Genomic DNA, 14,962 nt, shown 5'->3' on the forward strand with positions numbered 1-14,962 from the left:
TTATAAATTCAGCTCAAAGTTCACAACACTTATTTAAGTGTAATTTTGTTGCTTTTGAAAGTTTCACCTAATGAAAAACTGCATTTTCACGCAAATTTCCGGTTACCACTAAAGCTAAAAAACTGGTTATGTTATAAACACTGAAAGTTTAAAACTCGAGAGGGTTATAATTTATTCAAGTTGGACCAAGTTTAGACTGTCAATTATCAGATCAAACTACAGGCGGATCGATGCTAAAATACCTGACAGAAGCTCTTCGGAAACACGACAAAGGAAGGGATAATAATAGAATATGAAAGAATTGTGAAACAGGATTGGCAGAAAAAGAAATAAAGTACAATAAGAGGAAAGCGTTGAGGAAAATAAAACGTCAGCCTTAAGATGGGAAAGTATGAACCCGATAAAGCAATAAATAAAAAATAAGCAGGAAATATGAATATCAACAACCCACCCTTCTGTTATACATTTAGCTGTTTTTGCTTATAAGAACTCAAACAACATGTTTTTCTTAAAAATGTCAAGAGGAAAGTTTTGAAAGTTTTGTACGAGTTTTTCTTCAGTTTAGTCTGAAATACTTTCTTTTAGTAATAATGATTCATATGTAGTCGATGTGTCAAATTAATTGCATTAATTTTTTTTTAAATTGAAGACTGAATAAGAAATGCCAAGAGGCGAAAATTCCCCACAAGCAGAATTCAATTTTAATATTTTGAAAGTATTCAGGTTCTGGTTATGCATAGTAGTTTATTTTAGTGATAATGATTCATTTGGACTGTATATTACATGTACAGTAAAACCTCTCAACAACGGACACCGTTTAATTGTCCGTTGTAGAGAGGTGTCCACTATTGAGAGGTGGTGAAATTTTTTAGGTAAATGGTTTTAAGCATGTTTCCATAAATTTTTCACCAAACATATTCGAATTTAAAACAGCAGCAAAAATATATGTTACAAAAAATTTTACTCGTACTCCGAATTCTTGAATAAGTGAAGTATGCGTGTTACATGGATTAAATATGTTTTGTATAATTTTGAGTGCATTTAATTCTTTCAATTTTTTGGCCATGTTGATATCTGTTAGATTCGTGACAGTATATACATTTTGTTATTAAACTTTTTATTCTTTAATAAAAGCTCGGTATATTATAACTATTTTTTTAAATAAAAATTTAAAAAATATAAAAAATGGAAATAAACTGATTTTTTTACCTAAAATTTTCCAATTTTGTTTGGTTTTTTGTAGGAGCCATGTTTTTTATAATATTTTTTTTACATGACACATTATTTCAGCTATTTTTTAAAAAGTTCAAAATATTCAGACAGCATAAATTTACTGTGGCTCTGGCAAGTTTTCCTATTATAATAATCGTCTTCATCACTCTTTTTATCACGTCTCTCTAAAAAAGATTTCTGAATTTTTGGTATAGAATTTTTTATCTATTATTACAAGATTCTTGAAACAAATGTTTGTTTTATAAATCCAAACTTTTTTGATCTATCCGTTGTACGAGGTAAACTTCTATGATATTATGGTAATTGGGAATTTTTTTGACCGTGTCCGCTATACAGAAGGTCCGTTGTAAAGAGGTTTTTTACATTATGTTTTAATTTTCCTACAATCCTACAATCCTACATTCCTATATTCCTTCGTCAGTTGTGAAAAGGTGTCCGTTATTCGGAGGTGTCCATTAAAGGAGGTTTTACTGTATGTTGGTTGCATAGAGTAGCTGATTTCATAGATTTCTTACCTAACCTGACCTGACCTGACCTGACCTGACACTTTGATGATGGTCTGATGGCATTACCACCATACGCATATTTATTTATTTTTATTACAAATTAATCGCATTTATCTTTTTAAAACTTGATGACCAAATAGAAAATGTCAATAGGCAAAAATTCTCCAAAAACAAAATTAAGTCTTAATGTTTCAAAAGTTTTCCGATATGAGTTTTGCTTCAATTTATTCTAAAATAGTTTGTTTTAGTAATAATAATTCATTCCGTAGTGTAAATCAAATTGTAGTGTATGTTTCAAATCACGGCACTTATTTTTTTCAAAACTTAAAAAACAAAATAAAAAATGTCAAGAGGATAAAACTTCCTTAAGAAAAAATTAAGTTTTTACTTTTTGAAAGTTTTGCGATTCGAGTTTTGCTTCAACTTGTTCTGGAATAGTTTATTTTAATAATAAGAATTCATTTCGTAGTGTAACTCAAAGAGCAAAATTCCCTACAAGCAAAATTAAGTTTAAAGATTGAGAAGAAAAATGGTTCATATGTAGTGTATTTTTGGCTAAATATGTAACTTGTAGGTACTTCCTTCTATCTTCCTTTTTTCGTATGTACATAGTTCTATCAAAAATGAGTGTTAGCTTTTTTTGAGTTAAAGAAAAAGTGTTCTTGGTAATCTTTGGTATTTTTTTTCTTTATAATACGAGTAAACTAGTTATATATTCTTGTACTTTACTTCAAAGAAAAAAGGTTTTTTATTTAAAATGTAATAAATTAGAATATGTCGAAGAAAAACCTCTGCACATTTTTCATGTGATTTTGATGAAGAAAATATATCTTAAATGAAAACATTCTTTAAGCAATTTATTTATGTAGATGCTGCCTACACCGTTCAACAATAATATAAATTATTTTTTACATAGATTTTTTATTCGTAATTTTTTTCATTTTTCTATGTTAAAAAGCGGAAATAAAAGAAATGAATAAATATATTTTGCTGAACTTTGGCATACGTTTTGCTGTACTTTGAACATACGCAAGACATACATAATACTAATAACCCTATATTCATTTGCATTAAAAAAATCATATCAAAGAATTACAGTGAAACCTCCCTTAATGGACACCTTTCGAAGACGGAGATTTTTGTAAGAACAGAACAAATGCATAGGTAAATGATGTAAAATAATCTCTCTACAGCGGACAGACCGAAAAAGTAGTGGTGCAAAGAAGGAACACTTGTTTGATAAATTATGTAGAAATAGATGAAAAAGTGTATACCAAAAATACAGAATTAAATATCAATGTTTCAGTAAATGTATGCAAAAAGTTTTAGAAAAATTAGATGAAAAGATTCATGAAGACGATAATGATAAAGAGAAAATTTGCGTTAGCACCATGCTGTTTGAATATGTTCAAGCTTTTTTGTAGAAAATATTTTTGCTGATGTTTTAAATTTGAATATCTTTGATTGGCAGTTTATTGAATGATGCCTTCCTAGTTATATAAATAGCGCTCTATTTCAAATTTTGTGGAGTTATGTTGAGTAATTAGCAAATACAGTATATCTTTTATGGTCACTTTGTCACACTTCTGTAACAGTTTCATTTGTTCATTAAAAAAATAATGTATTATATAAAAATTGCCCACCTCCCATTAGTGGACACCTCTCCACAACGGACAATTAAAGTTTTTTCATCGGTGTCCGCTGCTGAGAGGTTTTACTGTAAGAAAATGGGTAAGTGTATGTATCAGCAGTGTCTAACTTATTTCTAAACAGTTTCGAGCATCTAGACCATTTTTTATAGCTTTCTATAGTTTTTATTAAAACTTGAATTTCATATTAAGTACAATTTTCGGCTCTTTTTTAATATTAAAATATTTTTTCTTTTAGAATTGATAAAAAATAGTGGTACCATTAGACAAAAAGTTGTCTGTCTCCCAAAAAATTTTGTTTTAACCAAAGTTTGAAACCGAGCCTTAATAAAAAAAACAAATATTGAATAAAAAGATAAAAAGATATGAGAGATGACGAAAAACAAAAAAAAAATTATTAAGAACCTGAACTTCGCAGAAAAAAATTACAGCGACTTATAATTTTGTCGAGGTTCACGTAAAAATTTAAAACAATGACCAAAAAAATTATTCAAGTTATCGGTTTCTATTGTTCATTTTATTGAAAAATTTATAATTTGCCAGAATGTGTTAATTTCAGTTCATGTCGAATTGCTTTATAAAATAATGATTTATTTAATCTGATGTGACGTTAAAATAAGCCCGGTTTGTACCAGTCACTCTGATGTGTAATAATCGGCGTATAAATAAATTACTTATTCTCATCATGTTCAAGCTTATGTCTAAAAATACTTGGATAAATTAATATCGAACAAAAACTATACAAACGCCTACGAAACTGTTGACTGACGTCACAAAGTTTAATCTTTTGGTGAAGGAGTCGAGACTTTGTGCATAAGACGTGTATACAGTTTCAGACACCCACTGACAAATAATTAACTTGAGTGAAGAGAATTATTATTTTTAGAACCTATATCTCCACTAAGTTCAAGTCAACTAATCATTACGTTAAACATTTCAAAGTAATCTTTTTATTTATTGGACACTGTCCAATTATATATTCTGCGCCATTTCTGATCAAAAACCGCTAAAATTTGCCAAACGTAATTAATTTTAAAAGCGCAGTCCTCGTGCCGTTCACGATTTTCTTATAAAGAACTCAAGGATGATTTCGCACGAAATTTAGTGATTAAGAGATTCCTCGTCAGGAATATAAAGTGGTGGGAAATTTCTTCAAAGTTTAGTCACCGCAACAGTTTAATATCATAAGTAAATTGCTATTTCTCGGGATGGGCTCCTGCTATAATTAAATAGATTAAGGCTTGATTGAGTTCATTTCTCATCGATCTGGTTTTTCTTAAAAACTAAGCTTAGTATGTTATGGTTATGAATGATTGATTTTCTGAGTTATTTCAGTAATAATGTAAAAGTTTTTTACAAAAGCGTAAATAATGTTCAAACAGTTGACTGAAAATAACTGTCAATAAATACTAATTATACCGTCACGAAACTCACACAATTTGATGATTTAGTACATACACAAGAGAGCAAACAGGTTGTATTTGTTCAAACGTAATGTTGCAAATCACGACTCTACCCATAATCCAAGCTAATCTATTCATTTCCAAATTATCGAAACATGAACGGCTCGATCATTACATGAACGAAAACACATCAATCAATAAACCTAATAGGGTTACCTTTAATTAAAAATCAAGTAGTATCGCGCTAGATACTAAGACTAATTGGTAATTATAATAGGTAGAGAAAGAAACACCCCATTATTATAGTTTCATAATTAACAAATAATGCCAAATAATACCTCTTCTGTTTTGTAAAGAAAATGAAGATTTGTAGACCTAAAATTGATTTTTTTACACTTGTTATGACGTTGAGTTTTCTGTGTCCGTTAGTTTGTAGCATAGACAGAATACTGTTTTTCATTGAGTGAAGAATGCGTCTAATTTATTAATAGAAACCAGATTTTAGGAATCTTTCCTAACACGCAATTTTTAGGGCTTTCCTTTAAACTTGAAATAAAATTGTTTTGTAAAAAATGGAAACATTTAATACCTTTTTTTACTTTTCCTAAATTCCTTAACTGAATTGTTGTATTTTAAATAAGTTTTAAACTCCCTACAGTTCTGTTTAACTTTCCTAATATTTTTTTTTGTTTACCAGGCTTTCAGTATTTCAGTTTTTAGTTTCTTAACTTACCTGTAGTATTTTATATTAATCATTTCCTCAGTTTTTCTGTTTTTCGTGGTTTTACTATTTTATCTAATTAGTGTTCTTACTTTGCAGTTTCGTGGTTTTTTAATTATAACTCTTTTAGTCACTATTAGATCTACAGAATTTTAATCTTTTTGATATTTAGTTTTATTGTATTCTGGTTTTTAAGATTTTTTAGCTTTTTAATCTCTTGGAGTATTATTTTTTTATTCAAAATCTAATGTTTTAATTTATTAGTATTTTTCTTTTCTAGTTCTGCAGATTTTCAGTTTCTCAGTTTTTCAGCGCTTAATTCTTCAGAATTTCAGTTTCACTGGTTTTTTAATTTCATTTTCTTTATTGTCTTTATTTTTTTAGCGTTAAAATTTCTTTGTCAGTATTTAAACTTTTTAAACTTTCTGATAAAAAATTTAAAGATATTTATTCATCGTTTTATTAGGGAATATTTACTTAGTGTGAAATATAAAAACATTAAAAAATAATGAAAACTGAAGAAATTAACTAAATAAGTTTGTAGCTCCAGATTTTTTAAAATATGACTTTAGGAATTTTTTGAAAATTTTTCTCGTGATCTACACGTGCTTCTTAACAACGTATCACTGAGTTGGTGCGCCAGTTTTTGAGCAGCCTGTATATTAAATAACTTTTTTATTTTAAACAATTTTTGTATCATTCTTGATTTTGGAATAAAAAATAATTTACGTTGAAGTGTCAAAATTGCAGTGATCGGCAATTGTTATTTTTGATTTTAAAAATTTATTTATTTTAATTATTATAATTAAATTTATTTATTTTTTGGAACCAACAGTGTAGAATTTATTTGTGTGAAAAACCTACTTACTTTTCCAACATTCTTAGTTTTTGTGTAAAAAATTTTAAAAAGTGTATTTTTGTCAAAAAAAATTGAATTCTTTCAAAAACCAAGCAGAATTGACTATTTTATTTGCATCTAAAGCAAAATCCCTTTCTGTGGGAAAGACCGGCCTTAATACTGGTTCATTTTGGTGTCTCGTTTGTACCAGGAATGAGTAAATCGCCAACAAAAATATAAAAATCACCTCCTGCTTGTTTATTTAATGCACAAAAAATTGCAAGACGATTGAAGCGTTTGTCATTGGATATCTGGGAGGGAGATTGCACTCCCAACTGTAAAACAGACCAATAATAAGGCGTTCATAACTGAGCAAAAAACTGTTGTTTGATTATTTTGTAAATGTCAACCAAATCATCTAGAATTTCACTGTTTTCTAAGAAATTTCAAGTTCTTTATTATATTTGAGTTCAAAAATCGAGGATAAATTGTTGTTTTTAATAAAGATTGATTATCGCAATTAGTTCGTGCTCAAACTTAAACATTTAGCAAGTTTTTCAGCAAAAATTCAATTGCTTCGCAAGATTTTCTCACCCAACTTAAAAATGAATCAAATTATGTCGAAAATCTTTATATCTTTTTGGTTACTAACTAAGACATGTAAAATTTATGAGCAATGTTTTTATTTAAACAATTTAATAATCTTTGAAAAGTGAAACCAAAAAATTGCCATTTAACTTTTTCAAGTAATTCAACTTTTAACAAACGTCTTATTTTTTTATGTTCTCAGACGTCCAGTCTTTCAATCTCATAGTTTCTTGGTGTTACAATCACACCGTTTTTAAGTTTATTCTCAGTATTTCAGCGTTTTAGTTTCTTAATTTTCGTCTTTTTATTTTCATTTTCTAAATTTTTCAGTTTTTTCTTGTTTCACTGTCTGATAATTTCAATTTTCCAATTTCTTAATGTTCCTACTTTGCAGTTCGATAATCTCTACCAGTCACTTAGATGTACAAAATTTTAATCTGTTTTTAAATTTTTTTGTACACCTACTAGTTTTAATTTTTTTAACATTCTAGTCTCAGTGTATTATTTTTTTCTTTATGTTTCAATTTTTTATGTTTTTTTTCTAAAAACTTACAAGCCGTTGCAAATGCAAAGCTTTATTTTAGTTGAGGCACTTTGAAAAATGACTTTCTTCTTTACTTTCCCACTCTGAAATTTTAATAAATGGCATATCAAAATTAAAAACAGTAGACCTGTTGAAGCAATTAAACTCGTGAATAAAGTGTAAAATTAAAAAAAAATATTTTTGTAAAATTTACTCCAGAACTTGTGGAGAAATTAGTTAGTGACAAACTGTACAAAAAAAAATCTGAAAAAAAACAACTCAAAACAAAAATGTTAATTGGTGCCTGATTTTAGTACTAATACATATTTCCTTTTAGTGAGTTTATTTTCTAGGTTGTGATGAATTCTTACCGGAAAAACGAAATAATTTTACATCAAATTTATGACAATATTTAAGTTCAACAGATAATTAACTTCATTATAGCTTTTTTTGTATTATAAATTTAAGTTTTTGACAAGGCTTAGTTCGTCTTGTTTGTTTTTGTAACGAAATTTATTGCAATGAAAATTATGTTTTTATTTTTTCTGTTGTAAGAATTAAAAAAAATTTATCCAAAATTATCAGATTTTAATACCTAATTTCTGTTTTTCTACAAACTAAATAAGTTTTATTTATTAATCATCTTTCACCTGTAAAAACATTTTGGCAATAATGATAACAAAGAGAAGCGACCAAACCGCTTACATCTCGTTCATTTCACCGAAAATACTTTCGTGTAACGTAAACATAATAATCCCATGTGAAGCATCAATATCACTTTATCTTGCATCACGTTAGGCGACTGAAACGTGTTATTTTTAGTTCTTTTATTAAATCTTTAGTCCGTGTAGGAAGTATTGACAGATAAACCTCCGATCTGAAGCTTTATAAGTTATGGATACTTGAAAAATATGGAGCAACTTTGTTAGTTGTAAACATTCAATTCGATTTCATAATATTTCACTGAAAAGTAGACATAAAATAATAATCCGAAAAGGCGGAATGACCTACTTGTTGAATTGTCGCAGAGCTTTATATCACCCTGAAAACCCAATAAAAATACGCCGTTTATGTTTATATCATTAAGCAAATTGTGCAGATTACACCAAAACCAGAGATTTTTCACCACATAATTTTTTATAGTCATAATCATCATCAACCCGCAGGGGTCAGTGTAGTTAATTGTGCTTGCTTTTTGTCGCCTGATAGAGATTAGCTCCATTAACTGATTTCGCTCGTAATGGCTTTCATGTGGAATTCGGTTTTTTAGTTGTACGCAGCAGAAAAAATCCGCTTATTCGTTCTTCAAAGTAGTTAATTGTCCGTTATATTTAGTGTGCTTATATCAAGCGGTGATTCTTCCTTAAGCTCATTATTTAATGGGTTTCTGGCAAGGGAACGACAGCGTCGGGATTCCGTTGCCATCTTGTGGAAACACTTTAATCTTATACTTACTCACTTCTGTTCACTAATTGAGAATTAAATTTTCTTAGACGTTCAGATTTAGCAGATAGTAAATTTTAACAATTGGCAAAATAGATAAAGCTCGCCAGATGCTGTAAACTTTGTTAAGAGTTTGTAACTACAGTTATGATTTTCGGGAACAATCGTCTTTAGCATTCCTTCAGGCGCTTTATTAACAACACATACCAGGGGCGGATTAAGCGCCTGCCAAGGGGCCCCGAAACTCGATTGGTCACAATAGAAACAGTAAAATTATTGATTATCATGTTGTAAATCATTATAAAGTTCCACATACAATTTAATTTAATCCTTAATTTTTTCTACTCTAAAAGGCATACTTTCGGAAAGGAATGTGTTACAAGCAAATTATTCGAAATTTTTTAATTGTTCCAATACGAATTTACAATTTAATTTACTCAAGAGCTCAAGTTTTTTTATTATTCCAATTTCCGAATTCTTCATTTAAAAACAGGAAGAAATTTATCATGAGACAATAACTGCAGTATGCAATTTAAACATCTATCACTTACATTAGAAAAAATTGTTTTTGTATAAAAACCAATTTTAAAGTTAACTAGATGAAATTCATTTAAAAACACATTGTATAATGAAGTCCCATGTAGTATATTTTTAAAGTTTCTGAAGACATTTCTGAACCATTAACATACTTGATTCATTTCATTCACGAAACTAATAGTAATTATTAATTAGTCCCATTTGTAAAAAAAAGAACAAAATTAATCGAAAGTTAGAGACCAGTATCTCTTTTGTTCTTATTTTTAAAGCTACATGAACACATATTCAAGAAAAAGTTAATACATATACGAGTAAGATAGAAAATCAAGAGATACAGAACAAGCTATATTTTCCTGTTAGAATAATTTGATGAATAAAATAAAATAAAAATAAAAATAAATTTTTAACACTAGGAATTTTCTGATTTAAGTCAATTGTTTGACACAAAAATCATAAAATATTGCGCACTAGACCATTACAGAATCAGAGAAATGCAGTATCAAGGCTAAAGTCATATCTTTCAGAGATAAAATAATTAATAATTTTAAACAAAATTACCGAGAGCACCATCCTCTGACCACTCTTTTATATACTAATGTATTGTATACTAATGCCATAATATATATACCGGACCTATAGCTTTCTGCAGATGACACTTTGAATTTAGTGACAGCACATAGTGTAGAAGATCTTCACATTCTATCTGCTAAACAAGTCTGAAGTTTGTAATAAGGTGTTCACAAAATGGGTTCAGTTTTCTAATATTCACAATAAACAAAACTACAGTTTTCTTGTTAAAGCCAATTCAAAATCACTGTTAATTACGGGAGAAGTTAAATTTCTAGATGAGAAGAGCATTTGGTCTATTTATACTTTAAGTTGATAAATTGTCCATATTTCAGAAAAAAAATTGTATGAACATTACTGAAAAAATAATTCCAAAAGTGTGGGTAAGATAAAAAAATTTATAACACCTAATTCAAATAAGCTGTATCTACTAATCTAGATGTAATGTACATTACAGGCTAGGCACTGCTAATACATGTAGATAAAAATGTATAATCATCTCTTTTATAAGATAAATACCATTGAAAACATTAAAACATTTAACAATCAGGTGAAAAAGTTGCAAATAAATAAAACTTACTATTACTCTCTCCAAGATTATTTTGCATTTAACTGTTCTTTTTTCATTGTTTTCATTTTATTTTAATATTTTCTAATAATTTGTTAAATTTATGGTTTTATTGTTTTGTTGTTAATGAACAATATGAAATCACGTTGTGATAAAAGAAAATATAGAAAATATAAAAAATTTAATTTTTTCTTCAATCTAAATAAGAAAAAGTGATCGAATTTTACAAGTTTTCCAAGAAAACATTTTTGACAAAACCAATGTCAAGTACCTACAATTATTAGTTGAAAAAAAATTTTCATCATTAAAATGAAACTGTAGACAGAAAAAAACGTTGAAAAATGCCATACTGATAAACAATATAAAGCAAATATTATCAATTTTGCACACATAGTTATTTTGAGCCAGTTTACAAAAGCGTCATTAAATTTTTATGATATCGTTATTTTATGATAGAAGAGCTCAAAAGAAGTGCACACAAATCAATTTGCTTTATCCGAATAATTTTACCTCCTCCTTCAGACATTGAGGGTGTAACTTCCACTTTAGCGTCTAAAAATTCGCCAAAAAAAGACCGCAATATTAACTAGATTTATGTCTTTTAAGTACTTTCTTCTAAAGTTTAATGTCTAATAAGCGGTGACATTTTGAGGGAATAAAATGAAATGAATAAAATGCGTGTCTTCTACAAAAACAGTTTAGCACAATTTTTTTTTATATTTTTACCAAGGACTCGTTTTTCTATGGCTATTCTTACCAATTTTAACTTATTGTTAGAGATTTTGAAGAACTATTTTAAGGTCTATATTTGTTTAAAATTTTTGGTGGTCTCAAATTTTTCGCCGACTAGGAGAATATAAAAACTCAGATAACCCAAGAAAAAATATTTTCACTTTTTTGAGTTCTACTATAATATGGGCGCTACTATCAAATCCACGCAGTATACTCATATTCTACTCTCGCAAAAAATTCATGTTTTTTGCATTACTGATTTATTTCGTCTTATTTTATGTACATATGTAAAGTAAAAATAACTGGTAAAAATCAACTTTTTTTGGTTTACCGCTTATAGCAAATCTCGGATATAACAAACTGATTTTGATATAACCAGTTGTATTAATAACATTTTACTTTGAAGTTTTCTTCCTTTCATATTTTCCTTTGAAATTTCACGGTGAATCAATCAATCAAAATCTGCAATTCGTAGCCACTGCTTCTGGCCATTTGGTGCATCGTCCCTTTAACTGTAATATATCTTAATAAAACTATTTCATGAAAAATGAAATGCATTTTTTAAGAAACGTCTTGCATATTTTAGAGCTTTGTAAAGAAGAAACAAGTTTTGTGTTAACTTCCAGATAACTTTTTTATCTTTCAATCAAGTCAGATCGGATTTGATTTTTGGGAGATAAAAATACATTAACAAAATATATGCGTGACAAAAAGAATTGGAAGCAGGTGAACATCATTTGATATTGATAATAATATACTCAGTGTCATAAAAATTGCAACAGTAAAAAGAAATAGAAATTTTTTGATAAAACTTTTCACAAATGTTAGACTATTAGCAGGTATTAAATGATTAATTTTTTTTAATTAAGTGGTAAAAGAGTTTTTAACACTTAAACTCCTTTACCAGCAAGTGTTGTTCGTCCAATTTTTTTGTTTTCTGATAATTTTTAATGTGATTTTTTAATTCCGTTCACTTTTGAAACGTTATGAAAACGAAAATATGTAATACGACAAAAAGAAATCACCAACAATTAAACATACTTTAAAGAAGCACAATTTTTGGGAAACGAATAAGTGTTTTTTATTTAGAGGAATCGCTATTTGTTTGAAGAGTAATCCAAGTACTATTATGCGATGTTATCAGTCATTGATTAGAGAAGGTTCAGGACAAAGCAGACTAAAAAAACAAATGAAGTCTAAAATGGTCATCTTCGGATTATGGCAATAATTCAAATACCAGAAAAATTTCTGAGCAATGGATGAGTTTAAAGGTCGTCGTACTTTACTTCTGACTGTTTACCATCGAATTAGGTCGTTTGAACTGCTTTTTGTTGGATTTCCTAGGTATGGGAGAAATGAGCAAAAACACAGCTTAAACCTGACACACCAAAACTTTCATTTGGAAAGACAACGTGTTTCAACCACAAAGTGATCATCCTCAGGTGAAAATATTCACTGTATACAGTGACCACATTATGGCAGAAACGCGTTGTTTTTCGGAATAAAGGTTTGATGGGTCAGGCTAAGATATGCGTTTTTGTCCATTTCTACCATACCAAGAAAAACCAAAAGGAAACAGTCCAAATGACCAATTTTGATGGTAAACAGTCCAAAGTGATAAAAAACGACCTTTAAACCCACCCATTGAGTAAAAATTTGTCTTGTAATTAAATTATAGCCATACTCCGAAGACAACCATTTTGGGCTTCATGTGTTTTTTTTTTAAGTATGCTTTTTCTTTCGCGCTGTCATTGGCCTTTTCCAGTCTATGACTGATAACATTGCTTAATGGTACTTTGATTTCTACCCAAACGACTAGCAATTTCTGTAAATGAAAAACCTCTGTAGTCCAAAAATCATGCCTCTTTCACAACAGCTTAAATTGTAAGTAATTTTGGTTTTGTCGTCTCCAGGCCTAATTGCGCTTTTAGAACACTTAAACCTAAACGAATTTAAAAAAATAACACGTTAAAAGATAGTCAGAAAAGCAAAAAATTGGAAGGATAACATTTGCTGGTAAAAGAACTTAAATGTTAAAAACTCCCTTAGCACTTGATTAAAATTCTTCAAGTTTTAATAATTTATTACTTTGTCAAAAAATTCTAATTCCTTTTTGATGTTGCAATTTTTATGACATTGAGTATTTTAATGCACCAGTTTTGAGTGTTTTTTGGTTCACTTGTTTCGTGGAAATTTTTCTATCCGCATTCACGCATTCTATATTCTCTCCATTCTGCAACAAGTTGAAAAATCGATCTGCATAGTTGACATTGTTCCAGGCCGGACATAGCCGGATTGCGCACAATGCCAGCCCCTCGACCGACTCCAGCTTTAGAGGATTTAGAAGCGGCCCCGAGGCGGCAAGCTTCGGTGGACGCGGAGGCCATTCGAATCGTCATCCACGACGTGGATTCGGGCTCGACGGCCGCCGCCCAGAGACGAGTTATCCTCAGGAGAGACCCCACCGACAAGGCACACAGAAGTAGGTCCACGGCCTGAATGTTAATTTGCAATCGTTAAACGAATTCATTCCTTTTTTAACTCACAACGTTTGCACAAGTCCCTTGTCGCTGGCGACGGAATACTGATAACCGATTTCGGCAATAATCCGAACCTATAGAGGCATGTCCCGCAATTATCATGACCACATTAGTGCAATATCAGAGCAGATATTCCTCGATGAGAATTCTCGAGTTATGGAATTCCATTTCATACTTTATGCAGATCCTGCTCTACTTATTAACGCGGTCCGACAGATTCCGACTTATATTGCTGGTATTTCAGAACTACTTCAATTTTAAAATAAGTTTTTACGAATTATCGTAACTAAATTACGAGTATCTAGCTCTACGTGCAGTCATTAAGATGTTTCGAACAAGGAGAATTTGTAGGATGTAATTTATTTCTTCTGTAATTTATTTAAAGCGTTTGACTGCGTTGATCGTAATATACTTATAAATAAACTTTATACTTTTGGAATTCGTGTCCCAATTTAAATTTATTAAAAAACTATCTTTATATTAGGAATCAATACACACCCAACAATAATGAATATTCTTCATCTTTACCAGGGTTCCACAAGGATCAGTTTTGGGACCCCTTCTATTTCTAATTTATCTCAATGGTCTGCCTACGTATATAAAAGATACCACACGTGTACCACAGATGATATCACAGTGTCAAATAAATGTAAGGAATTCGAAGTTTTATACACTAAAACAGACGAAGCATTTGGAAAAGTTCAAAGCTAATTTAATAAAAATAGGCTCGCTCTTAACATCTATAAAACACAAAATGTGATATTTACTCTAAAACACACTGAATTAAATAAAAACTCTAATTCGATAAGAATGTTAGGAACTGTATTTGGTCATAAACTAAATTGGGGAAATTATAATATGAATTATATAGCAAATACATTAACAAAAACAACTTATTTATTACGTAATTTAAAAAACTTAGTAAATGTTGATGCTCTTCGCATGGTTTATTTTTCCACATTTCAAAGTACTTTTGCCTATCGAATCTTGGCTTGGGGTCACAGTAGTCCTATCGAAAGAATTTTCAAAATTTAGAGCCGAATAATAATAATAATAATAAATAATAAATCTAATAAATATTCTGGTGAATTTGATGTTTAAAAATGTAATTTCT

At 29.3% G+C, this 14,962-nt stretch overlaps 1 protein-coding gene across 2 annotated transcripts in view; it reads left to right on the top strand.

Annotated features, from left to right (window-relative positions):
• Fife (fife) overlaps positions 1 to 14,962 on the top strand; it is a 196,807-nt gene that overhangs the window by 127,350 nt on the left and 54,495 nt on the right. For both annotated transcript variants that reach the window (XM_064355525.1, XM_064355527.1), the window contains exon 7: positions 13,588 to 13,790. In XM_064355525.1, the coding sequence (XP_064211595.1) occupies positions 13,588 to 13,790 (203 nt within the window). The remainder of the gene's footprint in view (positions 1 to 13,587; positions 13,791 to 14,962) is intronic.

The sequence above is a fragment of the Tribolium castaneum genome, chromosome 1 (genome assembly GCF_031307605.1).
Source record: "Tribolium castaneum strain GA2 chromosome 1, icTriCast1.1, whole genome shotgun sequence".
Classification (NCBI taxonomy): domain Eukaryota; kingdom Metazoa; phylum Arthropoda; class Insecta; order Coleoptera; family Tenebrionidae; genus Tribolium; species Tribolium castaneum.